Source organism: Balaenoptera borealis (genome assembly GCF_965194805.1).
Source record: "Balaenoptera borealis genome assembly, chromosome: 3".
In the NCBI taxonomy this organism is placed as follows: domain Eukaryota; kingdom Metazoa; phylum Chordata; class Mammalia; order Artiodactyla; family Balaenopteridae; genus Balaenoptera; species Balaenoptera borealis.
In genome coordinates, this window is record NC_138866.1 from 8,948,324 (window position 1) to 8,976,277 (window position 27,954).

A 27,954-nucleotide genomic window follows, 5' to 3' on the forward strand; every position below is an offset into this window, starting at 1 on the left:
CATGTACATAAATGCTCACTGAGCCCTGCCCGTTTTTTCTCTCTTGGAATATCTCATATATAAGCCATTCTCCTCTCCTCTCTCTGTCTGTGTGTGTGTGTCGGTATTTGTTTTCTGGAAAGGGTCAGAGTACTGAGCTGGGGGCTGGGACCTCACGTCCCTAGCTCATACTTCAGCCTTCGGCAAATTCCAGGACTCCAAAGCCTCCTTTTTTATGTGTTTTAAAAACCAGTAAAGAACTCTGCCTAAGGTATGAGTTGTGAGCACCAAATAAGATAAGATCCTGGAACTCTCAAGACTCAAAAGAAACAGTGAAGAAACACACACACACACACACACACACACACACACACACACAAATACACCCCACCGGAAAGGCCCATACTCATTTTTCACTTTCAGTAAAGGCCCAGAGAGGGTCACTTGGAGATTCAGGGTCACTTCCAAGATTCACTTGGACTCCATGGGGTACCCTAGCTCCCGGGGTGTCAGCTGCTTCTCCCTCCTCCCCAGAATCTGGGGTCATCTCTGGACTGGATCCCCGGGGAAAAGGTTCCCAATATCCAGACCCAGGAAAGAAGTCTTTCTCTCCACGAGTGCCCAATCTGGAGACAAACGAGCGAATCCCCCCAACATCATCTCCACACTCGTTGGCCCCCTACCCAGTCCCTCCCGATGCCGGTAGGTGTCCTGGGGGAGGATGGGCACGGCTTGGGGGATCCCCCCCCCCTCCGCAGGGTGCTGCCTCCCCCAGTTGTGCTGGGGCAGAGGACCTGGGGTAGAAGGGTGTGGGTGTCAGGTTCCTATCTGGGACGGGGCTGGGGTGGGAGGAGGAGCTGGGAGTAAGGGTGAGAGGGGGCGGGCCCCCCCCCCCGGGGCGGGCCATCCCACCCGGGTACCGGGACCCGCGGGCTCACCCCGGGTTGCGTCACCCGGCTCACCGCCCCCTGAGACATCACAATCGGAGGGCCGGGACCCCGCGCCTCATTACCAACCCGTCTGCAACCAAACAATCCAAGCAACAGACACCCCGGAAAAAAAAAAAAAAGAAACCAGCCGGAGTCCAGCCTCCCTCCCCGCCCCTCCCCCTCGCCCCCCGGGGCCCCCGCCCTCGGATGGGGGAGTGAGCGCGAGCCAGGCGCCCCGCGCCCGTCCGCTGCCCGCTGCCCGCCCGCGGCGGGGGCGGCTCGACCGCGCGCCCGCCCCGCCCGCGCCCCGCCCGCGCCCGCGCTCCTCCGGCTCCGCGGCGCCCTCGCCGGGTGCGTGCCGCTTGCACGCCCGCCCGCCCGGCTCTCCGCGCCCGCCGCCCGCGCCCGGCCCCGGCGCCCCGGCCCTGCTGCCCGCGCTTCATGGCTGCGCACGAATGGGACTGGTTCCAGCGCGAGGAGCTCATCGGACAGATCAGCGACATCCGAGTCCAGAACCTTCAAGGTAACGCGCCGAGCCTCCCCGGAGAGGGGCGCGGATCGGGGGAGCCCGGAGCCCCGGGAGCGGCTCCCCCAACCCCCACCGAGGAAGCTCCGACCCGCGCCGCCCCTTGCCCAGTCCTGACCGGGTCCTGTCACTTACGGAGGGGAAGGGGGTCGAGACTCCCTCCCCCAAACCCCGGCATTGCCGCCCCGGCCAAATGAACAGTGGCCCAGGGGGCGGGGAGGCACACGTGTGTGTGTGTGTGTGTGTGTGTGTGTGTGTGTGTGTGTGTGTGTGTCGGGGGGGAGCATCCCATTTGCTTGCGGGGGGGGGGGCGTCACGATTCCCCCTCCAGCCGCAGCTGCGAGTTTGGAGAAGTTTGTACTTGGGCCCTTGGGGGCGGCGGGCCAGGTCAGGGAGGGGAGGAGAAAGTGAGATTGCGTGTGTGCGTGTGTGTGTGTGTGTGTGTGTGTGTGTGTGTGCGCGTGTGTGTGTGTGCGTGCGTGTGTGTGTGTGTGTGCGCGCGCGGCCCAGGTCAGGGAGGGGAGGAGAAAGTGAGGTTGCGTGTGTGTGTGCGTGTGTGTGCGTGTGTGTGTGTGTGTGTGTGTGCGTGTGTGTGCGTGTGTGTGTCTGAGTTCGCACAATTCCTAAGTACCTCCGGGGCTAGGGGAACTGAATGGGGCGCGGCGCCTTGGGGTGGACGTGGGAGAAAGAGGTCAGAGGCACGGATCGGTGGGGTCAGGCGGCCTCTTTGTTCGGGGAGCTGCCCCTCCCCTGGCCCGGGGGTCACCGGGGCGGGGGTGGGAGGGTGCGGTAAGGGCGAGAGGCCTGCCCGCCGGCGCGGGACGCTGGGACCTGCGTCTGCCTTGGGACAAGGTGAAAGACACGCTCGGGAGCCGGCAGGTCTGACAAGGGCTGGTGGTGGTAGGGGGTCTCCCGCCACAGATGAAACGAATCTATCTTCCAGAGGAGTTTGTTCATTGTGGAAACTTAGAAAGCACAAACATATTTAAAGGAAAAAATTCACCAACAATCACCCCATAACCCATGCACCCCCACCCCCCCCCCCCACACACACACGAAGAAAGCCGCTTTTCATGGAGGTGTACTTCCAGCCTCTCTCTTTTCATATGTGGACTTTGCAGAACTGGACAGAGTTCCACCTTCCGCCTCTCTTCACCCACATAGACCTGGACAGGGAAGTTTAGAAGCTTCCTCTGCGGGCTTGGGCTTCTAGAGATTGCAGGGTCAGGGGGCAGCTCAGAGAGAGCTGGGAGGCCTGGGCAGAGAGGGGGTGGGGCGGTGGGTCCCCCCTCTCATCCCAAGCAGGTGCCCTGCCTTTACTGCTGGAGGGCAGAGAGCCCCAGAGGGCAGGGTGCAGTCTTGGGGGGTGACTAGGCAGTCAAGTTTAAACATTACACCTGATAAAATGTTTCCTGGGAGCCCACATGGCCTGATCCACCCCTAGGCTGGGCAAGGACAGTGCAGGCAGAGGTGACCTGCAGTGGGGAGGAGGGGAGCCTAGTGCACTGGACACTGGAAACTGAGTTTGCTCTGGGCTCCCCTGATTTTTTCTGCTGTGATTTGTGTAAAGCAAGGAGGATTGAGCTGGAGATGCTGAAAATGATCTTTTTCGATAAGCCTCACGTCTGGGTCCTGTTGCCTGAGAACTGACATCCTATTTTGGGGGTGGGTGTTAGTATCTTTTGCTGAGATGGCATCTGGTTTGGGCTGTCAGGTTTTGTGTGTGTGTGTGTGTGTGTGTGTGTCTTAGGCAATCAGTGGGTGTTTATTAAGCACATACGAACCAATTCTTGGTGCAACAACTTCCTGCACTCCTCAACTCTCGGTAAAAAGGAGATCGACTTTTGTGAAGGGATGTTTAACAATATGAGCAGCTAGTTACACCTGGAACAGTGAGAGAAGGCTTCACTCAATGGGGACAATTTGAAATGGGTCTTGAGGGTTGGGTAGGAGTTCACTGAGTGGGCTCCTCTCTCTCAGCTCCCAGTGAACTGTCCTCACTTTTAGGCAATTGCCAATGGCAATTTGAACATCAATGGGCTTTGCCGTTTAAAAAAAATAAACTTTTAAACTTTATGTATATTAATGATTATGTACATGTATATAAAATATGCATTAATCTCAAGTACAAACCCAACACATTTTTATGTATGGATACACCTGTGTAACCACTGCCTAGATCAAGATGTAGAAGTTTTCTAGTACCCCGGATGGATGCTTTGTCTCCCTTCCCACTCCCCCCCTCCAACAAAGCAGCTACTATTTTTATCTTTATTGCTGTAGTTTTGCCTCTAGAACTTCTTATAAAATTGAATAGCACAGTATATATACTCTTTTGAAATGGTCTTTTTTTGCTCCACATTATGTTGGTGCGATTCATCCACTTTCTTGCTTGTATCAGTAGCTCCTTTTTTAAGAGAGTTTTTATAAAACTACTGAGGCAGTTTTACATATTGTAAAATTCAACCTGCTTTAAGTTTATAATTCAATGATTTTTAGTAACTCTGCAGAGTTGTGCAAACATCCCAACAATGCAGTTGGGGAACACTTTCATTACCTGCTAACGGCCCCTAGTGCCCAGCATCTGTGTCAGTCTCGCTCCCAGCCCTAGATCCTGGCTGTCCATAGTTCCTTGTTTTCGCCGAGGACTCTTCCATCATATGGATGTACCACAGTTTGTTCATCTGTTCTTTGGTGAGGGGCGTTTGGGTGGTTTGCAGCTGGGGGCTGTCCTCAGTGGATGGAGCTGTCAGTCCCGGCGGGCGCTGTGGAGTTGCTGCCCAGCGTCGCTGAGGAGGGGCTAGGAGAGGCGGTGGGCCAGGAATCTGTCTTGTCTCTCTCCATCTTTCCCTTGGCATCCCCGTCTCTTAAGGATGCTAAACAACCATTTTCTCTCCTTGTCTCTGTGGTGCTCAGGAAGTCCAGCCAAAGGGCTGGGTCCAGAAGGCAGCCCTCGCCATGCTTAGGACGTCTGCCCAAACCAGCTGGTGGGTGTTGGCCGGCCCTGGACGTATCTGGGTGACATGTGGGCCATGGGTGGGGGGCCTTGTTCATCTGAACTCGGCATGGGTGGTAGTCAGGAGTCCAGGCAGAAGGGTTGTTTTTCAAACTCTGTGCTTCTTTCGCGAGCACAGGTAGAAGCAGTTGTCGTGGTGATGGGACGCTGGGTACAGGGGAATTTCACAAATCTGCCATCATAGGGACTGAGGCGGATCCCCAGCCTCCATCAGGCTTTTGTCTGTGGCCCTGTAGGATTGTGGAATCCATGCAAATATGACTGTGCTGTCACCAGACCATCCCCCAGGTCGGGGGGAGCAGGGCAGAAAGCGTGGCCTCTCCCAGGAGGGCTGTGACAACTCGCTGTACCTGACACATGGGCACATGAAGTCCTCTTGATGTGCTCACTTCGATGGCTCATAAAAGTGTCTGTAAATGAAGGACTCCCTGGCAGGGAGCATGGATGGCCATGTGGGCGAAGCTGCCTGTGCCACCCTCACAGGGTCCTTCGCAAGGAAACGGGGGCGGCCCAGCCGTTGACCTTTTCGGAGGGGAGAATGTGGAATTGCGGGATGTGGACAGCCTCCGCCCGGTGGCCCCCACCTCCTTGGAGCCTCATGGGGTAGAGCTGAGGTTGGAGGCGGCGCTTCAGGTCTGTGCCTTAGTTCTCAGCCGGGCTGTGGGCGGCAGGGGCTCCGGTGCCCTTCCGATGGCAAGGCTGCTTGACTGCCCCGCTCCCTCTTTGACTTGGCCTGAGGGTCCAGCTGAATGCTCCACCAGTTCCGGGCTCCCCTGACTCTTGGTCCAAGGCAGGTGTCAGGCCAGGGTTTGGAAGACGCTCCCGTTTCTGTAGGGAGCCTCCACCACCCCCAGGATTCACAGTCCTTCTCTGCTGAGCTTAGCAAACATGTGCCAAGCATCTAGCATCGTGCAGACACCAGGGAATGCAGACTTGGTTCTTGTCCCTGCCTTGAAGGAGCGTGAAGCCATCACGGCACCCGGCCAGACCGGGGTTGGGATTTTCTGCTTCTGGCAGCACAGACGTCCGTTCAGTTCGGGACCGTCTCCTGTTGCTCTGGCGCCTGCTGGGTCTGATGCTGTGAACTTTGACCTCATTGTTCCGAGCGACTTGGCCAGAGTTGGAGGTGGACGGAGTTAGATTAGGCTGGGCACACATAAGGCTTTCCCACTGCACCTCTGGGGCAGCCAGCTAGGTAGGGGTGTCCGGCGCTCCCTGAACAGCCTCCCTCCCCCTCTGCCTCAGCGTCTCCCTCAGTCAGAAGTTCTTGGGAAGCGGTACCACCCAGGGTTAGCAAACAGAAACTGTGACTCAGGGCACTTGGAATTGACTGCCAAACAGAGGTAGTAACAGTGAACCCGACTTCCAGCAGCCTGCGTGCCAGGCACGGCGCAAACTGCTGTGTTTAATGCTTTCTGCAAGCCTTTGAGGCTGTTTCAGAAGTGGAGAGGTAGAATGACTTGCCCAGGGTCATGGGCTTGTAAGTGGAGCTGGGCTTTGAACCTGGGGCAGAGTAAGCTGCCTTTCTCATCCCACTGGCTCTGTAAATCTTGGGCAAAGGCGGCACGGGTGAAGGAGCTGGTAGCCTCAGGGTTGGGAGCTGGGAGGGCCTCTCAGAGTGGGGGCATTGGAACCAGACCTCGAGGGCAGAGCAGAAACTTGACTGCATGAGTTCTGTGCTGCACAACCCGGTAGGCAGGAAGGTGGCTGGGATCTCCTGAAGGCAGGCTCAGGGGCAGGACTGTGCCTGCGTGCTCAAGATGGGCCCTTGCCTTGTTACCCACTTCCTCCTTTCCTTCCACCGGCCCAGGCCCAGCCCAGGCCCTCCTCACGCCTGCCCAGACTCCGCAATGACCTCTTTATGGCTCCGGGCCTCGTGTCACCTCCTTCAAGCCACCCACCACCCAGCCACCAACACACGTCCCTGCTAATGCCTTCAGCGGGTCTCCACGGCCAACCTGCGGGCCCAGGGCAGCTCCTGTTCACCCCGCACTAATAGCATCATGCCCACGAATGCCGGCATGTAAGAAAGGTCAGGCTGCACTGGTTTACTGGGTCAAGTCCAAGCCCCTTTGCCTGACGGGCGAGGCCCTCTGGGGTCTGGTTCGAGATGCCACACCAGCCTCCCCTCCCACTCCCCGCACCCAGTACCCTCCCCTCCCAGTCCTTAGATTCTTATCTCCAAACCTCTAGACCTCCTGTGCAGACAGCCACGGGATTAGGGATGTCGCCGTGGTCAAAGTTATCCAGCTGAGAGGGAATCTTTCCTGCTTCTGTCTCCCTCAGCTCTTCCAAGAGCACAGCACAGCAAGCTGCTGGAGGTTTCTGTATAAAAACCAAAGAAAATCAAATTCAGAGGTTTCACCGTCCTCCAAGAACTTGCTTCCCATTAGGGCCCAGCCCAGGGGCTGTGTGCTTGGTTCTAAAGGATGAGTCAGCATGTAGAACATTGCTTTCAGCCCCCCAGCTGGAGTCAGGTCACTGGCTTTGAGTTAACTCTGGATTTTGCCCACAGAAGGCTGTGTTCCAGCCCTGGCTGCATCCCTCCCTCCGGGTGTGGATTCTTCTCGAGCAGCCTTTCCAGGTGGAGCATTTGAGCAGCTGGGGAAGACACAGCCAGGACAGGGCAGCTGAAGGCCTGGGTCTGGGTCCTGGCTTTGCTGCTGACTTGCTGTGGGATCCTGGGAAATCTCTTCCCCTCCCTGTGCCTCAGTTTTCACATCTGCAAAAGGAGAGGGTTGGACTCTCAGGGGCTCACATGGCCCACCCCCGCCGAAGGTGGTGTAAGGAGGATGGGACCTGGACAGAGATGCCCACGTAAAGCCATCGTCATCCCAGCCCCTGGAACACATGGGTGGGTGGCCGTCGTGTAGCTCTGGGCACCGCTGAGCACAGCTGCCTGCGTTCCTGAATTCTTTTCACTGCCAGGTGCAGGAGACTCACTACCACTAAGGGTTCCGTGTAGAAAAGGTCGCAGTTCCTGAGCTCTGTTGTAAAAGTACATGTGGGTAAATGATGTACCTTCTTGGTTTATTCTTGGCTGATTAATTATGGTTTCTATGAAGAGCCCAGGAAAGGCCTGGGACACCTACTCTGAACCAGCTGGGCAGAGTTGAAGGTGCCCTCGGGGAGGTTTGGGGACCTGCCCACGGTCCTGGCAAACTGGGCAGAGGGGGGCACGTCCTGCGCATGCACATTTGTGCTGAGGAACGTTCGAGACCAGGTAAAACAGAAGCCCCTCACCGAAAGGGCTTGTCAGCCGTGAGAGGGAAGCCCTCCATCCAGAGGGCAGACCCCGGAAGAGGTTTCTCCCTGAATCCCTTGTTAGTGGCCACGGTCGTGGTTGACCTTGACTCCTCCATCAGAGCAGTCCCGCGGGGTGAGGTGAGGCTTCTGAGCAGATCCAGCGCTCTGGGGAAACAACCCTTTGCCCAAGAGGCCCAGATTACGTTAACCGCCCTCCCGGACCTGGGGAACACTCTGGCATTTAATTTTTGCCTGGAACAGCTGAGGCACTGGCATAGTCCTGCCCAACAAGCCAGAGGTCACGCCTGCTCCGCTTGAGAGGGGAAGAGAGAAAAAGAAAGCAATTCTCTTTTTAGTGGTTGAACCATTAAAAGTAAACTCCCGGTTCCCATAGAAACCTTTTCTTATTTCCCCCACCCCCTCCCCGCACCTCTTATTTTTTAAAACAGTGGTGGATTGTGTCAGTCACAGAAGGAATTAGAGGCAGCATCAAAAATCACAAGTGTGGCTTGAAAGAGTCTTTCACAGTTTTTTTCCCTCACTAGTCTGTCTGCTTCGCTTTTATTAATTTTTTTTTCCTATCAGAGCAGGGATTGGTGAACTACGTACGGTCTGAAGGCTAGATCCAGCCGGCTACCTGTTTTGGGGAATAAAGTTTTATTGGAACACAGCCATGCCCATTTGATTGCATATTATCCAGGGCTGCTTTTGCACTTACAATGGCAATTGAGTAGTTGTGACAGAGGAGACCCACGAAACCAAAAGTATTTACTCTCTGGCCCATTTGGAATGTGGGAATCCAGAGAGCCTCCTGTGGGGTGGCAGGGACCTTGTATTCTAGACCCAGACTTGGGGCACATGACCAGTAGGAGATGTTTGTGAATGGTCGCTGCATGTGTAACAGCCCAGCCTTCTTTGCAGAGGGCTGATGCACGCCTGGAGTGGGTTCTGTGCCCGCTTTAGAAATGGGCTTCCCCACTGGAAGCCTGGCCATTTGTTCAAATAATAGTTATTGAGTCCTCCCGGTAATGCTGGGAGCTGGGATGGAGGGATGGATGGGACACTCTGGGAGTCCCTAGAACACAGCGGACACGGGCATCATGAGGCTAAGATGAGCATCTTAGGACTGAGGATGCCAAGGTGTGTGCAGCCAGGAGTGTGGGGGGAGGGGAGGCGTGATGCAGCCTTAAGGGTGGTGGCCTGGAAAAACCTGTAATCCCAAAGGCAGGCCTGGAAAAACCTGTAATCCCAAAGGCAGGCAGTGTGGAACCAGGGGGTAGGGGAGTGTGGTAGGGGTTTGGGAGGGGCCTCTCTGGTGGGATTGCAGCCAGGGTTGGGGGGGGCCAGTGCAGGGGGGTGGGTCCCAGAGGACCCACGCAGCTGCATTCCCCTTGACTGCTTCTTGGAGGTGACGGTCCAAAGCCCCGAGGACCAGGAAAAGCCAGGGAGGATTTGGGGACTTTTGCAGAATCCCTGGAGTCATTCTGGTGTCAAGCAGCTCCTGCAGAACTGGGGGATCTAACTGGAAGACATTGGGGATCTGATGACGTCATGCCCCACTCCTGCTTCCCCCTCCTGGGGGGCCCTCCAAGTAGGCAGGAGCCTTTGCAATATTTATATCCCTTTTAAACTATTTTTAATCTTCTATGGTATGACATACTTAAAAAGCAGCAGCGTTCTGTGGCCTTCTCGCTGGGAACTGGGGCGAGGTGGGGAGAGGGCACAGAGATGGCCCGACAGTTTGGTGGTGAAATAAGTTAGCCCTCGGATGGGCTCCTCCACGGGCCCCTCCCTCACCTCCCGCATCCTCAAGCGTCTCTCTCATCTACACCTTTCCTTTCTTGCCTGCTTTTGTGAACCTTCCCCTGGTCAGTTGCTAGGACCACTGTTTTCCTGCCTCCAGCTTCCCGGGTCCCGCTTCAGCCCTGAGATCCGGAAGTCTTTCCCTCGCCAAGTCCGTCCTCTCCCCAGACTCCTCTTTGCCCTCAAGCAGAAACCCTGCTGTATGTTCTGGGCACCCTCACTTCTGTCCTTTCTGGAATCAACCAGCTGCACCCGGAAATCATCCTGTTTATCCCACAAACCACTCCTTTCTCATCCCTGTACCTTTGTCTGCATGGCTCCTTCTGCAGAGAATGACCGTGGCCGCACCTACGGCAGCCTCCCTATACCCCGCCTCGGGGGAATTCACAGCCACCTCCCCTGGACATCCTGCCGCCCAGCCCTGAGTAGGTCCCTAGAGGAGTGCATGCATTTTTGTCCCGCCAGCCCCCAACACGGGGTAGGTCACCAGAACTGTTTGCCAAACTATTGTCGGCTGAACTATCCTAATCCTAACTATCCACATCCTAATCCCCAGAACCTGGGAATGTGTTATCTTCCTAGGTAAGAGGGACTTTGCAGATGTGATTAAGTATAGGATCTTGAGATGATCCCAGGTTATCCAGGTGGGTCCCATCAATCACAAGCATCCTTATAAGAGGGAGGCAAGAGGGTCGGAGAGGAGATATGTTGATGGAAGCAGAGGTCATAGCGATGCCATTGCTGGAAGGAGCCGTGAGCCACGGAATGCAGGCAGCCTCTAGGAGCTGGAAAAGAGAAGGAAATGGATTATTTTCCTCGGGCCTCAAGGAACACAGTCCCGCTGATAATTTTGATGTTAGCCTGTCAAACCCATTGTGGACCCCTTACCTCCAGAACTGTAAGATAATAAATTTGTGTTTTTTTTTTTTTTAATTTTATTTATTTATTTATGGCTGTGTTGGGTCTTCGTTTCTGTGCGAGGGCTTTCTCTAGTTGCAGCAAGCGGGGACCACTCTTCATCGCGATGCGCGGGCCTCTCACTATCACGGCCTCTCTTGTTGCGGAGCACAGGCTCCAGATGCGCAGGCTCAGTAGTTGTGGCTCACGGGCCCAGCTGCTCCGCGGCATGTGGGATCTTCCCAGACCAGGGCTCGAACCCATGTCCCCTGCATTGGCAGGCAGATTCTCAACCACTGCGCCACCAGGGAAGCCCAAATTTGTGTTGTTTTAAACCTCTAAGAATGTGGTAATTGGTGACAGCAGCAACAGGAAACTGATACATGAATGAATTACAAGTGGCTTATCAAGCCTTCTCCTTTTTCCTGGAAGAGACACATCTGGGGGACATTTGCACACCTGGAGTACCCTTTAGGTTCTGTGGGAGTGTGATGGACACCCAGGGTGGTGGCGCTGAGCTGAGTTTGAGCCAGGAGTGCAGAGACCTGGGCTCTGGTCACAGGGTTGGCGCTGCTCGGTTGTGGAACCTGGGAAGGCTGCCTGACCAAGGGCAGCAGGGCAGGACTTGAGCGGACAAGAGAGGGAGCCTGCCTGGGCCTACAGAGACTCTCCGCCCAGAGGTCCAAATGCAGCAGTGCTGTGATCTGAGATACACACCGGGCTGTGAATAACCAGGGGACGACGTCATGGGCTGGCCCTGTGGCCTATGTCCTGTGGCCCTGGCGGTGTGGATGGTCCAGCAGGAAGAGGGTGATGTCACAGCAGCCTCCAGGTACATACCTTGTTGTGTGGACCCTGGGATTCAACACGCTCCGGCATCAATAACATCTCTGTTCTAATCCTTGTGTTGTTTTAGAGTTGAGATACATGAACTCTGGAAATGCTGATAACCCCGAGTGAGTCAAGTCTGGAATATTTTGGATAAACATTCTTCTATCTCATGTGAAATATCAAAGTCTATTCAGAAAACAAGAGAGCATCATTAGAGGATTGGCTGATATGCAGTTCCTGATTTTTGGCTACATTACATCAAGCATTAAACATACAATTATGAGGAACTTAAATTCCCAGAGGATGGAAGGAAAACCCTAATCATGCCTCACTGTTTAAGTATGGTTGAATGACATCATACTGTACTTCTGTTATTTCATTTATTTTCCTGAACTTCCCCTCTCTGCTTAGTTGAAGGTCACCCCATAACCTTCATTGCTCTGGTTCCATCGGCTCCATGGTATTGTTTATGAAACCAATAGTGATCATTGATAATGACACTTCCATTTTTTCTCTTTCTACTTATTTTTATAACACAAGGATGAATTGCAATCGAATGTTCCAGTAACTCCCCAAACACGTGGTACAATGAAGATGGCAGTGTAGCTAAAAGGCTCCCCTGTGCTGTAGCTCGGCCCCTTCCTTGTCAGGGTGATTTAGCCAAGACGCAGCTTGAGTGACTAAAGAGAATTTGGGGCATTGCTGTCGTAAAATGTATAATATAGAGTACAGGTTCTATAAAAATCAGCTAAGTCAGGGGTTGTCTTAATTGGTTATAGGGCATTGATGTTGTGATTATGGGGAGTCTGGGGGATGGGGGTTGACCCCTTGCTGGATCCTGCACCGCATCTTCCAAATAACCCCTGTGGTGGGCATTATTATCTATCCCCCCAGAAACTGAGGCTGAGCAAGGGTGTCGTGAGTGCCAAGCTACTGAGCTAGTAAGCGGTAGAACCGGGAATCAGAACCAAGTCTGGGAAGAGGGGGTAAGTTGCGGGGAGGGGATGTTAAGAGGGGAGACTGATGCGATGTGGACTTGGGGGAGGGGAGAGACTTGATGAGCCCTGGCTCAAGGCCCCGCTGGCTGTGGACGGGGCACTTGATTTGCAACCCAGGAAGAAAGCTGGGCCAGGCTAAAGGCTGTTTGGCAAGCAGTCAGCCAGCCTCGGGTATTGCTTCTTATCAGAGTGGGCTCGGTGACTCTGCTGTTTATAGTCACGTACATACCACGCTCCTCACACTGGGACAAAGTCAAGTCTAAATTCCTAACTGATGATTCCTGACTAGTGATTCCCAGGGGCAGATCTGGGAATTGCAGGGACAAGGATCCCCTTTTCAGAGGTTGAGAAGACGAAATCCTTGTAACCTTGAATTATGGCAGAAGTGACTGGAGGCAGCCGTGGGAAACCAGCCTGCCATCCTCATCCTGGGCCGTACTATGGCCATGGCAGATTATAAAGCACAGTCATCCCCATTACATCATTTTCATTCTCCTGGAACCCTCTGAGGCTGGTGTCATAGCCCCACTCTACAGATGCAGACACTGAGGCCCAGCGGAGTTCAACCACTTTGCCCTGTCCCACAGCTAGTGAGCAGCAGTCTGAGGTTTCCTTCCGCACTCTGGTCTCTGGGACTTTGGACCTGCATACCCACCAGCACTTGCTGAGGCTGGTCTGTGCAAGGTTATTCACTTTCCCTTCATGTACACAAGGGACTGTGTGTGTGGCGCTCTCCCTTGGAGAACCAGTCTGGCCTTTGAGCCTGACTCTGATCTAAAACAAAACGAAACATGATACCTTCCAAATCAAAGCTGAGGGCCTTGAACCTGGGTGGCAGTGTGGTGGCAGGCCTGGGTGATGGCCTCTTGAGTTCCCGGAAGTGTTATGGGCAAGAGCTAAGTAGTGGCATGTGATGACTCACTTGTGGGGCAGTGGGGGGATGAGGTGCCATGATGCCACAGGACCAATGATGGGCTGGCAGAGGGGGAGGCCAGGAACCAGACAAGTGTTACCCTTGATAGGTTGTGACCACCCAGGGTGGGCACTGCTGCACTTGGATTTGTTATTAGTGGTGGCTTGTTGACTGTTGGTTTGCCCTGGTAGACCAGAAGGCTCATTGGATCGGTCCCTGGGGCCTGTCCTGTCCTGTCCACCACTGTGTCCTAGGGCCTAGCCTCCTGTCCCAGGCTCAGTGTGTGCTCAATTCATATTGGTTGAATATATGAATGGAGACTCAAAAGGAAAGTGTAGATTCTGGGATCTGGCAGAACTGGGGTCTAAGTTTTAGCCTCTTTTTAGTATTGCCTAGCTGTAGATAGTCTGAGCCTGACAATATCTTTTTGGTGAAGAGGGGGATAAACCCAACTTCTCTTAGTTGTGAGAACATTCGGTGATGTCACATGTCTTCATCAATGTCAGTTTCCCTCTCCCTTGCCTTTTCCAAGTCGTATGAGACTATAGTTCTCCAAGGTTTATATGAAAAACAATGGTTCCCCCTTGTTGCCCTCTTTTCCAGAGGCAATCGCTTGCAAATTATTTTAGTGCAGCAGTCCACAGCCTTTTTGGTACCAGGGACTGGTTTCGTGGAAGACAATTTTCCCACGGACCGGGGTGGGGGTGGGGTAGGTGGGGGGATATGGTTCAGGCGGTACTGCGAGCGATGGGGGGCGGCAGATGAAGCTTCGCTCGCTTGCCTGCCACTCACCTCCTGCTGTGCTGCCCGGTTCCTAACAGGCTGCAGACCAGCACCGGTCTGTGGCCCAGGGGTTGGGGACCCCTGTTTTAGCGGATGATTTTGGTATTTTCTTCCATGTCTGTAAATAACATGCATGTATTCCTTTGTCTTGAGTTTTTGGTTCTAGGCTCCTATTTCCTACTATGGAAGGTAAGGACGTGGGTCTCCTTTTTACCTCCTTTAACCTCAGCTCTTTCCTGTCCTCCCAACTTCCTGGTATATTGTCATCATAATTTTGGTAAGATCAGTAATTGGGGTTTACACTGTTCCTACTAGATCAGTGAGATTCAGAGCTTCGTCGTGGAGTAAATTATGATCCCCTCTCCTGCTGTACTTTCTGGTTTCCTTGGAGTTAAAAATTGTCTATTGTTGCTGGCTTATGTGCTTAAATTCTTCCTCAAAGTCTCTGTTAGTGTTCTGGACAGCCCCTCACGTTGTTTGGATGTATCAGGTAAATTCTCTCCATTTCCTCTTCCCGAGCACTTCAGGATCCTCTGACCTGTCTCCAGTCTGGACTCATTGTCCCCCAAACCTGGGACCTGGCTGTTACCTGCTCCCTCTGTCACCATCACCTGTGGTTCCCTTCTCTCCTGGGTCAGATCTGCCATTTCCTGTCTGCCTCGTATGGCTTCGTCCCTTGAATACGGGAGCACATCCTTCCTGAGAAGGTGTGCCTAGGGGATGAATTTTCTGAGAACTTGCACGTGGAAAAATCAGCTTATTCTCCACTAACTCTTTTTTTAAAAATATTTATTTATTTTTTTGGTTGCGCCGGGTCTTAGTTGCGGTTCGTCGGCTCCTTAGTTGTAGCACATGAACTCTTAGTTGCGGCATGCATGTGGGATCTAGTTCCTTGACCAGGGATTGAACCCAGGCCCCCTGCATTGGGAGTATGGAGTCTTAACCACTTCACCACCAGGGAAGTCCCTCCACTAATTGTTGATTGCTAGATTAGCTAGGCATCAAATTCAAGGTTGGAAATCATTTTCCTTCCGAGTATTGAAAGCCTTGCTCCACTGCCTTCCGGCTTCCAGGGTTGCAGTTGAGAAGCGTGAAGCCATTTTTGACTCTTTGTGTGGCCTGTTTTGTTCTCTCTGGAAGCTTATAGAATCCTCTTTTTGTCCCCAATGCCCTGAGACGTCAGGGTGACCAGCTTTGGTGCTGGCCTCTTTTCATCTGTCATGCTGAGCTCTTCTTAGTGAGACTCTTCCATCTGGAACTATGTCGTTTGGGTCTGGGAAATTTTCTTGTATTATTCCATCATGGTTTCTACTCCTTGGTTTTCTTTAATCTTCTAGAACTCCTTGTATTTGGATATTGGTCCTCCTGGACTAATCCTCCAATTTTCTTATCTTTTTCTATTTTCCATCCCTTTTGCTTTTTTGCTCTACTTTCTGGGAGATTGCATCAATTTTATACTCCATATTTTAATCTACCACATTTTTAATTTGCAAGAGCTCTCTTATTCTTTCTTTTTGAATTTTTTTTAATATAGCACGTTCTTATTAGTTATCTATTTTGTACATATTAGTGTCTACATGTCAATCCCAATCTCCTAGTTCATCCCACCACCCCCCCTCCACCCCCCATGAAGAGCTCTTTCTTATTCTTAAGAGAAGTCCAGAATCTTCTCTTCCACACTGACAATAGTGATGATGGACAGTGGTGGCCGGGGTGATGCTTTGAAAGGCAGTGGTTGAGAGCACTGAGCCACGTGGCCTGGTTTGAATCTCACCTCTGCCACTTCCTTGCTTTGTGACTTCGAGCAAGTTATTTAATCTCATTATTCTTCAAACACCTCGTCTGCAAAATGCGAATAATAAGACTGATGTCTGCCTCAAGAGCTGCAGTGATTACAGGAGAGACTACACAGGGAGGGTTGAGAGCTGTCCATGCACAGTGGATGTGCTGAAATGTGTGTGTTCCTTTTGCCTCTCCCTCTGTTTACTGCGTTTGTTTGGAGTGGAGCTTTCACATTAGAAACTTCTTTCTTTAGCTGGCTGAGTCATTCACAGTCCTTGGTTGGCTACTCATATTTAAGAGTTGGGAACTAAAAAGAATCCTGCAGGCTGAACACAGGGGGCAGGGCTCCTTGACTAGAGCTCCTCTGATGGGTGCCCTGTGGGTTGTGTCACAGGGAACCCCGATGTCACTATTTTTAAGTCTTTCCTGCTGGGTGGGCAGACTCCCCACGGAAGGGTCTTACAGTCTCCTGTCTGGAGGGTGAAGGCCGAGCTGCCGGGGGTAAGGGCTGGGGGTCTGGGAGCTGAAAGAAGGAAGAGGGCTTAGGGCAAGGAGGTCCTCTGCATCCAATATGTGTAAAATCACTTAATCTGCCTGTTTTGAGTACAATTCACACTAAGACCTTCTGTTTTACCCTCTTCAGGGAATAAACTTCCAGTCTTGTGCCCGATGGAGGAGGGACGGTGTCCCCAGCTAGGAGACTTGTGGGAAGGGATACCAGGGCCTGTCTGGTTCTTTCCTCTAATCCTCTTTTTGCATTCCTCCATCCCAACCACGTTTCTAGAGATACCTGTCACCACTCTTTCCTGAACCTTTGGGACATCCGCGTTGTACGTTGGGTTGGTTTTTGTCCTTTCTCGCTGCCACTTGGATATAGATTTCTTGAGTTTGGTAAATCAGGTATCAGAGGCTGGTCTTCTCTCCACCCTGCAGAATTTGTCCCTGTGTCCCCTTCTATCCTTTCCATCCTGGAAGGTTTCTATTCTATATACACAATACATCCAACAGACAAGATCCCTTTACTCTAGGTTTTAGTGGAGTTTCCAGATGGACTGGAGTTAGAGCCCGTGTTCTGTGTGTCCTCTTCTCTGAGAAGTCACTCCCTCACCTTTCCAAGTGTCTCGGGACAGCCGCGGAGGAAGCTGGCAGGCGGGTGCTGCGTTCACCTTAGCCTTGAAGGTTCCAAGTGTGAAGATGCTTGACTTGGCCATGTTCCCTTCCCTTTTGACTGTTTTCCAGAGCCCGCTGCTGAATACTTGTTACCAGGAGACCTCGGGAAAATAGCAGGAGGGCTTCAGTCACCTGATGGCTGTTTTTCCAGCCACACACTATGGTTACCTGGGGCTGGGGACCCAAGGCCTGGGGGTCAGGGATCTGGGTGGGTGGAAGGACTTCCTCCCATGAACTTGCCACTGAGATTCCCCCAGGCCTCAACACCCTGATCAGTGGGCTAAAAGCTCCTCTCAGCTTGACAGGTGGGGTTTTAATCAGAACCCTGGAGCTAACCTTTATGCGCTTGTTTTTGCTGTTCTTGTTTTAAAGCTGCAGCCTCTGCTGCCCACGGGTTGCCTTGGTGCCTCGGGAGACAAAAACCAAACCACTGAAGGGAACAGGTTGTTTGGTTTCTACATTATTTGATGTTGGAACCCTTCCTGCTTTTATAAAACCGTCCCAAGCCCAAAGCCACAGGCTACCTGGGGGAGAATTGGCTGGGGCCAGGCTTTGAAAGTTAAGCTATTCTTCATGGCAAGATTAAAGATTATCCTGCCTGAGCCTCCATCAGACACTGCCAGGCTGACTTGACTTGATAGTCTAGATTTTTGAGTGGGTTGGATTACCTGGGAGGAGGAGCACAGGGGAAACACCCTTTGAATAGTCCAGTAAAGACCGAATCAATACATGACCCTCCAGAACCCCTGAAATGATGCCTCTATCCCGCAGCCCTTATCGAGTAAGCACAGTTGATCAATAAGAACAAAACCAGAGAAAGAAGAGCCTGCTTGGTCTACAGCAGAATGAGGTGTTGGAAACCAGGGGTGAACTTGAATTTTAGCTCCTTCTCTTTGTAGCTGTAGGACGTTAGCCAAATTACGTGTCCCTGTGGAGTTTTGATCTCTTCCACCTGTAATGTGACTTCAATCGCAGGAATGCCCTCCCGGGGTTATTTGGAGGATTCAGTGAAACTGTGAATGCTGAGTGCCCGATACTAATCAGGACCTTTTGAATAAATGTTTCTTTTTTTTAATTTAAAGTAAAAGAGGAATTGTGTTGGTATGGTGGTTGATGTTTGGGTAGGGGTTCAACTGAATGGCATGAATGAATCCATCACTTAGTCAATATATTGAGGTCAGATTTGGTGTCTATACTCAGGGATCACGTCATGGAGACCACAGGGCAGTAGTTGACAAGCACTAAGTAAGTTGTCTAGTTGGAGGCCTGGAGTCCCTTGGAGGTGGGCGAGATGATGGGGGCCGAGCCATCCAGCAAGGTGCTGGCCGTGTAGCAGGACCTTGTGTTGGGTGGAGATTGAGGATGGTTAGGTGGAGGTTGACAGGGCTGGCTCTCTAGGTGAGGGAGGAGGTTGGTACAAGCCAAGGTGCAGAGGCAGGAATGTGCTGGAGTCTTCAGAAGGTGACTGGTCCAGCCTGGGTGGGTGGGAAAAGGGCCCAGAGGGGACGGTGTTAGTGGATCCTCATTAATAATGAAGTGCCCTTTTGGACTCATTTTTTTCTCTGCTGCCATTTCACCCTGGAGGCATGGCCTGGGCTGGCCTCTGGCCAGTATTCCACAATGTGTAGGTATTGGGGGGCTGCTATTGGGTTTTGGAGCAGATGGTCCTCCTTGGGTGGGATGTTCCACGTGTTACAGGAGGTTTAGCATCCTTGGTTGAGCCCACAGAAATGCCAATCATGTGACGATCGAAATCTCCTTCCACTTGCGGGAGTGGTACCACCCATTTGAGTACTAACAGGGCACCATGTATGCAGATGAAAGGGGGAAGCTGTGCTTTTCCACAGAGCCATCTCCACTCTCGTACACAGAGGAGCTATGGTAACTACGTGTGCCCCTCACTCAAAAGACTCTTTGAGAGGAAACTCCAGCTTTGAGGCTCTTGGAAAATCAATGGTTGATGTAATAGTTGTTCTGTGAATTGTGTCCATTATAACCAAATCCTCACCAGTTCTTGGAAGAGTCCAGCAAAGTGACGCAACAATGCATGACCCTTTGGACTGTTCCGTGGAAAATTACTTAATGCGTTAGGTGCAGATGCTGCAACGTTGATTTGTTTTCCAAAACACTGCCTCTTTTCTCTCCAAGTCAAACCAACCAGAGCCCTTCTGGTTCTTGAGTGAACTTCACTCAACGGCCACTTACAGCAGATGTTTGTTGAGTGCCTGCTTGGTGCCAGCTGCTTTCCCAGGCTCCAGGGAGATACAGCTCTCGTCTCTGGTCTATGGCAGGGTATCGGTCCCCGCAGTCCCGCCAGGATATAATGATGACTGTGGTGGCGGACAGTCGTGAGAGCGTCCAACAAGGGAACCCTGCAGCAGGTGCCGTGAAGGGCTTTCAGACAAGGTGACATTTTAAGCTGAAAAGAGAAGGATACATGGGAATTAGCCAGACGGAAGTGGGGGAGGGACATTCCATGCAGAGGAGACAGCTCACCCAGAGGCTGAGGCGGGCAAGAGCATGGCTCATGGACACGGCTCTACTGACTGGAGGGGACGGGGCGGGGGGCTTGGGGGCTCTATTCAGTCTGGAGCACCTCGTGTGCGGAACCCTTGAGCCCCACCCTGGGTGAAGATGTCTTTGGAGTTAGAGGTAGAGCTTCTGGATTTTTCCCATTCAACGAAGCAATAGATCGGGGCGCTGGGCCATTATCACAGGGACCAAAAAGTCTATGATTCGCTTTCTTTCTTTTTTTTTTTTTTTGGCTGCACTGCGTGGCATGTGGGATCTTAATTCCCTGATCAGGGATCGAACCCATGCCCCCTGCTTTGGAAGCACGGAGTCTTAAACCACTGGACCACCAGGGAAGTCCATCACTTGCTTTCAGATAGGCTCAGCTCTGAAGAGGGGCTCCCCACCGCTGATAGAACATGGGTTAGCTCTCACACTGGTTCCCAGAGTTGGGGTGCCTCGGGCGCAGCAGGCACTGTGGTACTGGTGCCCTGTGGGTATGTCCTCTCCTCTCGCCACGCCCATCTCTCTCATTTCCTCTTCCTGCCCTGACCCAGTCCAGGCAGATCTGCCTCTGAGACAGACTGCTCCTTTCAAGCTTCATTTTTCTGGGTTGGGGATGATGAAGATGCAGATGATGAAGGCAGTATATTCACCACCTGTATCACTGTCATGTCTCCATGTTGAACACCGACTGTGTGCCAAGAACTCTGTTGGGTATTTTATATTTAATTCTCACTGTAACTGTATGAGGAGGGGAATTGAGGCTCAGAGAGGTCAAGTACAATGTTCATGGTCACACAGCTGGTGAGCAGCCAGGTCGGAATTTGGCTTTGGATATTTCTTGCTCCAAAACCTGTTGTCCTTTCTGCTAAGCCACCCTCATCCCCCAGCTGAGTCAGGCACTGCGATCAACAAGCACATGGCTCTGGCCTCATGCAGTCACCTCTTTGGACCTCAGTATCCGCAGTGTAAACTGAGGGGTGAGCTGCCCGCTACGGTAGCCACCAGTCACCTGTGCCTATTGAGGCTGTGTCTAGTCCAGATTGAGATGTGCTGTGAGGGTAAAATGTAGAAGAAAATTGGAAAGACTTACAAAATTGGAAGACTTTTGGAAAAAGAATGTAAAACATGAATAGTTTGAAAATATTTTGGTTTAATGTTGAAATGAAAATACTTTGGATATAGTAGGTTAAATAAAGTATATTATTAAAATGAATTTTGCCTGTTTCGCTGGACCTTCTACAACATGGCTACTAAAAAATGTAACATCACACGCGAGACCTGCATTGTATTTCGACTCGGCAGGGCTAGGTTAGACTACGATTTCTGAGAGCCTTTTAATGCTTCAATGTGCAGACTCTGGGGCCTGCATCTCTCGTCTTCCTGTGCAGTGTCTTTAAGCCCCAAGCCCCCTTTGACTTCCTTGCCCTATGGTTGACTCTCTAGGGGGGGCTTTTATCCTGTCTCCTGCCTGACTTCTGACTCCATCGCAGGAAAGAAACTCACCTGCTCCAGCTTCACCCTCTGCCCTGGACAAGTTGTTTCACCTTTCTGAGTCTCAAGTGCCTCAACTTTCAAATGGAGGCGAATCTTGCCCTCCTCACAGGGTTGTTCTGATAAAGGATGTTGGTAAAGCCCCACGCTAGCAGGAGCTCTGCACACACCCACCCCCTACTCAACATTCTGTAGCCGATGTTTGTCACCCTCCCAACAGATTCCAGTTGCGGTTGTCAACGTCCCTGCCATGGATGGTGTCCATTTCATTTCTCTAGCAGATTTGCTGGTGATGGGACGCCGCAGAGACAAATGAGCCACCCGCCCCCTGCTGATCTGCTGGTCCCGAGTTGGGGGGGGGCGGTGGTGCTGCCCTGCCCTGTGCCCCGGAGGCCAGGATGTGGGTTGGAGTCTAGATTTGACTTTGCACCTGGTGCAGGGAACTCAGAGGCTTCTGAGCAAATGGATCAAGTACGTACCTGGAATCCTCTCTCCGCTGGCCGTAGATCCCATGCTGGTCCATCTCTTTGGGCTTCAGGGGGCTCAGATCTAGAAGCTCTGGGGTTGAAGAGTTAAAATGGTCATTAGGGTGCCAGTGGGGCAGTTCTGGTGGGCAGTGGTGATGAGGGGGCAGGTATAGGACAGAAGGCTGTGCTGTCTGAAGCAGAGCCCTCACGTGCCACAAAAGCCATGGGCTCCAGGGCGAGACCCCTGACCTCCCAGGCCCTGTTCCCCAATGTACTTAGAGGAAACCAAGTCCTGCCTTATTAATAATGTATGCAAAGCCCTTGGCACGGTACAGCGGTGTGTATCTGCTGGGTTAATCATCTGTGGCAATTGCTGGTTTTGTTTTCACAGGGTTATAAAAGTCAGACCATCACATTTTGGGGCCACCACCCTAACACAACTGCCGCTGTTAGTTTTGTGTGCTCCCTTCTGGTCTTTTTCATATGAGTTTGTATTTTTCACCCTTGTATCCCTTACCCGTCTGAGTCCTGCTTTTTCCTTTTCCCTGTCGCATCTGATCCAGCAACTTCTTCCGTGCTGTTGGTGCCCTCCCTGGCACCCCGAGCTGGCGCCCCTGACCCCTCTGCCCTCAGCATCGTGTCTCAGCTCTTGTCCTTTCATTGTCACTCTGCCGTGACTTGTCTGCTCCTCCATCAGACGCGAGCCCTTTGCAGGAGGGTCTGGTCTGAGCCACCTGCATGGGCTGGTCCAGCAGTGCCCATAGAATGGACACACTGTGTCCCACTGAGCACCCGGGCCGGACTTTTCTTAACCAGCTCCCTCCTGGGAGGTGTGAGGTTGCCCTCCAAGCAGAGTTGCCTTCTTGAGCATCTGACTCTGTACAGCCGTCTCCACTTTGGGGTGTTGTGTTCTCAGGATAGGGTCCCTGAATAATGATGACCAGGTCAAACATAGTGTGGCTCTTGATCAACATTCACGGTGAATTTTCATCTTGGGACCGCCTCTGCCCTTCTTTTTGGGAGTGGGGTTCTGGATCCCCCAGACTCCCTTCACTTGGCACTTAGGCAGAAAAATGAACTGTTAAGCCGGCTCTGATGGGAGAGGGTCAAATGAAGAATACAAATGAAGCCGAACAGTCCAAGCAAAGCTTGAGTGGACCCAGCTGGCACGGGTCACGGGGCGCTGACTGACGGCTGCCCTGGGAGAGCCAGGCATGCAAGCCGAGGAGTCCTCCAGGGCAGCCTGAGCGGACAGAGCCACATGGGGCAGCTCCCTGAGAAAGGGGACTGTGCGGGCAGGTGTAGCTGTGGTGAGGAGACAGAAGGAGGGGACACACCAGCAAGTGTCAGGAGTGGGGGGTGGGATGAAGAGCCCAGACTCAGAGCCCGACAGCCTGGGCTGAATTCTGGCTCTGCCTCGGAGCTTGTTTCCTCATCAATAACATGGTGCCGCTGTAAGGAGTGAGACCTGGCATCCAGCTGGTGACTCCACCAATGGAGCAGGTTACTGGTACTGAAAACAATTCCCCTGTAGGCTCCTGGAGGGAGGGAGTCGGCCTCGTGCCCCGTGGAACAGAGGTTCTCAAACTTTAGGTCAGTGGATGATGTGACCCCCAGGGGACGTCTGGCAACGTCTGGGGACATTTCTGGTCACAGCTGCAAGGATGCTCTTGGCACCTAGTGGGTGGAGCTCAGGGATGCCGCTCAATGTCCCACAATGCACAGGGCAGCACTCACCACAGAGAACGATGCAGCCCAGAGCGTCCACACGGCCTGGATGCAGCCCAGAGCGTCCACACGGCCTTTGACGCCTGGGCATCCTCCGGAGGCCTTGCTGAACCTCCGCTGGGCTCCACCCCCGGGAGGTCTGGGGTGGGGCTGAGAATTTGCATATCCAGCAGGTCCCCAGGTGCTGCTGGTCCCTTGAGGAGATGGATCCGTGAGCCAAGCGCACAGCCATCACCTAGGCTCCTAGCTGACGCTCTTTTGGGAGCTCGCAGTGCGCCAGACGCGGCGTAAAGGGATCACCTGCATTTCACGGCCATCCCCTAAGAGAGCTGCTTTTATCAGCTCCCCTGTTTTCCAGATGAAGAAACTGAGGCTCAAAGAATAGGATTCACACTAAGTCTCTGGACACATCACCCCCTGACAGGGGGCTGAGCTCTCCTCTGGAAGGGGCCGCCCTCAGCCCAGCTGCAGCCTTCTGGCCCTGCAGCTGCCAAGAGGTGAGATCACCCGCTCCTTTGTCTCTTCCCAGTTCTGCTTATCAGCCTCACAGAGGGAGGAAGGGGAGGATCCCTGGGCTTCGGTCCCAGGCTCCAGAGGAGAAGGGGGAGGGGGGCCAGGAGGGCACAGGAGGAGGCTGCCAGGGCGCCAGCTCTGGGGACCTCTGGTCTCCCGTCCCGGCGGCTGGGCAGGACCTCAGGACTCAGACGGGGGCGTCGCTTGGCCTGCCCCCTGCCCGGGTGCTCCCGGGGGCTCCCCCCGCCTGGGGCCCCTTCATCCCCCTTTGTGTGGTGGGGTTTGGTGTTGGCAGCTGAAGGCTGACGGGCCCTCGGAGGACAGGAGACGCCGGTGTGTACATGGCAGTGCTGGTCTCGGGCAGCACCGCTCCTCAAGCCAGGGTTTCAATCTTGGCGCCTCCTGTGACTTTGCACGAACGACTGTGTCGTGGGAAATGGGGGGAAGTTCTCCTACCTCCCTCAGGACTGGAGTGCAGATTAATTAATGCCCACCATCTCTGTAACCCAGACCCGATGCCCAGCAGTCCCTCCAGAATCAGTAGCCACTGGTTCTAAGCTGATGGGAGGCCCTGGGACCCAGACCAGCCTCCTGGCCTCAGTCTCCTCACCTGAGATGGAGGTTTGAAATGGCTGGCCTGCCTTCCTCACAGAGCAGTGGGAAGGTCTGATGAAGCCTCGATGAGAAATGCCCCTCCTTCTATACCCCACCTGTCTACCTTTGCCACTCACCATCTCCAGGCAGCCTTCCTTGATTTCCTCCCCCATCCTGCTTCCAGTGCCCCAGTGCTTAGCCCTCTGTCCTTGAGTGGGTGCTGACAGCCCTCCCCTCCGCATTGTGAGTCCTTATGGGGCCGGGGCTCTGCTGTGGTCCTCCTGTGTCCCCAGTGCCTGGTGCAGAATGAGTGCTCGACAAACATTGCAATGCATGGAATGGCAGGATGAGGGACCTGGTGCCTGAGGACCTGGTGCTCCTTGCTCCTACTTTCAGAGCATCTCCCCTTCTGATGTGGATCCCAGTGGGGGCTGGGCACTGAGGAACCCAGGAAGTTCTCTATGGGCTCTGGGTTTCCCCAGCGGCTCCCTCCTGACTTGGATGAGCCTCCTTGGGTTGGGAGAGGGACTGGGGGGGCCACAGGGTGGACCCTGGGCAGCCTCGTCGCCCCACCCCGACCTGTTGGCTCACCAAACCATTAGTGCTCCAAGGACAGGATTTTGTCTTGTTCATTAACTGATGCTTCCAGAATGTTTGGAACAGTGTCCAGTATATAGAGGACACTCGAAAACATTTGCATGAATGAATGAATGAATCCTGGCAAGTGCTGGAAGTGGCTTTCTATGGCGCATAGAAATACCTAGAACCTGATGGTAACATAGGAGCTTTTTTTTTTAAGTTATTTATTTATTTATTTATTTAATTTATTTTGGCTGCATTTGGTCTCCGTTGCTGCACGCAGGCTTTCTCTAGTTGAGGCGAGCGGGGGCTACTCTTCGTTGCGGTGCGCGGGCTTCTCATTGCCGTGGCTTCTCTTGTTGCGAAGCATGGGCTCTAGGCTCACGGGCTTCAGTAGTTGTGGCTCGCGGGCTTAGTTGCTCCGCGGCATGTGGGATCTTCCCAGACCAGGGCTCGAACCCGTGTCCCCTGCATTGGCAGGCAGATTCTCAACCACTGCGCCACCAGGGAAGCCCCATAGGAGCTTTTAAAATACGTTTCCTTCCAAAGATACCTTGGAGTCAGGAAAAACCGTCTGGAATCCCGTACTGGCCACTCTGGCTGTGTGACCTGGGCAGGTTATGGCTCATCTCTGAGCTCTCTTTGCTGTGCCTTAAAGTGAGGATGAAATACCCAAATCCCCGGGGGGTTAGGTCGGCTATGCTTGTTGTTGTGCAGCCATCTCATTTTATGTTTGCTTCTGCCAACTTGGCGGCCCCTTCTTTGTGGGTATAGATGTACCTTTGTGAGCAAAGCATATGCTCCCCTGTCATGGGTCCTCCTGGGTTACCCTGGGGCCAGTGTTTCAGCCCGAGATTTCCTAGCCTGGGTGGAGAGCTTCTTCCTCCCTCCTACAGGTTGTGTGTTTGGGGGAGGTGACACTGACAAGTGGGGGAGTCGCATTCCTGTCACCAAGGTCACCATCTCTTCGCACGACTGACCCCTTCCTCCCCCCGGGGACCCCGGGCTGGTGACTCTGTGGTCCCTTGAACAGTCTCTGTCTTCTTGTTCCAGTTTGTCTCCAGGGGTGGCAGGCACGACAAGAGAAGGTTGTGGTGGCCAAAAGGGGAGCCTTTCTCAGGCAGTGGGGGGTGACCTGGGACAGGCCGAGCTGAGTCCAGCACCTCACCCTCAGGGAGATCTTTCCGTCCATAACAAGAGAGAACACAGGCTCCACGTTGTGCTTTGTGGTTAACTGGGGCACAAGACTTGTTGGGCGTTGGGGTAGGGGGTAGTGGGAGAGGAGGAGGGCTGCAGGCAGGAACTGGTGGGGAATTGGGTGCGGTGGGGTGGCCAGGTGGGCTGGGTCTGGGTGGTGATGGACCTTGCAATTGGAAGGATTGTCTAGGATGCTGTGCCTTGACAATGGTCCTCTCTCTGCAAGTGCTGGCCAGGCCTTGGAGCAGCTGAAATGTTCCTACCCTGTCGGTGGGAATGTAAAATGGCACAGCTGCTTCGGCAAAGTTTGGTAGTTTCTTATCCAGTGAAACATACACTGCGATTCGACCCAGCAGTTCCCCTCCTTGGTATTTACCCGGAGTAATGGAAACCTGTCCACACACACAGCTATATGGGAATATATGTAGCCGCTTTATATCGTGTGCATGGACCCGATGCGCATGCCCTTCAGTCGGTGAAGGGATGCAGGCGATGGTACCTCCAGACAGTGGAATGCTGCTCAGCCATGAGAAAGAAAGAGCTCCTGGTATACGTAACACGCCTGGATCTCCAAAACATGCTAAGTGAAGGAAAAAAGATTCTAATGGCTCTACTTCTGATTCCATTTAAATGACATTCTGGAAAAGGCAAAATAATCAGAATTTTAAAATGGCCTTGTGTTTATCAGGGGCCAAGAATTGGAGGAAGATGTTTGGCTACCATGGGGCATGGAGGGACTTTTGTGGGGTGATAGAATATTCTGTATCTTGAATGAGGTGGTTCCATGATTTTATTCGTCGAAACTCACAATGTTGTACATGAGAAAGAGTGAATTTTACTATATGTAAATTATACTTCAATAAATCTGACTTTCAAAAGAGACAAAGAGAGTGAGAGGGACGCCACAGACAAGCTGAGAATCTCTGTGTCACAGTTGTTTTCATAGTGCTGCTGTGTCCATTTATACAGGACGGCACACAAGTGGCCTTTTTTGGTCCTGTGACCGCTGATGTAAGTAAGCGCTTTCTAGACTGATCTTTGAAATCTCTTCCTCATAAAAACCACAGGACCCCACTGAGCTCTGGGCATAGATTTACCTTGTAAATGAGACTTTACAGACTTCTTTCAAGCCTAGTAAAGTGAGACCCGCAGGGAGGGCCACAGGTAGGAGTCTGACAGCCACCCTTCCACTCCAGGCTCCACAGGCACCAAGCCTGGGAGCACACTAGCTGGCCTGCCTTTGCTTTCTTTGCCTCCGAGAGAGACCTGGGGGTGACGCTGGATCTGTCTCGATTAGGTTTGGCTGCGAGTTACTGAAAAACCCAAATAACAGTGTTATAAACAGATATGCGTTTCTGCGCGGGCAGCCCAAAGCTGGTAGTCAACTGTCCACCACAAAAATCTGAGGGACCCAGGCTCCCTCTAGCTCATCGCACTGTCATCTTCCAGTGTAGCTCTGACCTCACAGTCCAAGATGGCTGCTAGAGCACCAGCCATTGCATTAGTGTTTCAGGCAGCAGGATGGAAGAAGGGACAATAAAGAAGGGTCAAGGGGTGAACTCTAGCTCTCTGTTAGTGGAAGTTTCAAGAAACTGCCCCTTGGCGTTTCTGCTTTCATCTCATTGGCCAGCATGTGGTCACATGGTTGTAATTAACTGCAAGGGAGGCTGGGAAGTAGAGTCCGTGGTGCCCACCTAAGAAAAGGGGGTCTATTTTTATGGAAAAAAGAGGGAAGGGATATTTGAGGTGAGGGGCAACCAATAGTCTTTACAACTCTCAGTTTTGCCATGTCTTTGCTGTGGGGCCTTGGACCAATCTCTAACCTCTTGAGGTCTTACTTTTCTCATCTGTAAAATAAGCACAATAACTCCTTCCTCACTTGCTGGTTTTGGAAATGAAACAAGATAATGTATATAAAATTCCTGGGGCACAGTTTCCCCATGGTAACCATTTTTATTACTCCCACTGTGTTTTCTGTAAATGGTCTCTGGTTAT

General features: G+C 52.8%; 1 protein-coding gene across 3 annotated transcripts in view; it reads left to right on the top strand.

Moving 5' to 3' along the window:
• The first annotated feature begins 965 nt into the window (after positions 1 to 965).
• Positions 966 to 27,954, top strand: part of CLMN (calmin) — a 124,293-nt gene continuing 97,304 nt past the window's right edge. For 2 of the 3 annotated variants that reach the window (XM_082384485.1, XM_082384486.1), the window contains exon 1: positions 966 to 1,431. In XM_082384485.1, the coding sequence (XP_082240611.1) occupies positions 1,350 to 1,431 (82 nt within the window). In that variant the 5' untranslated portion in view covers positions 966 to 1,349. The remainder of the gene's footprint in view (positions 1,432 to 27,954) is intronic. The other variant, XM_082384487.1, reaches the window with a different exon arrangement.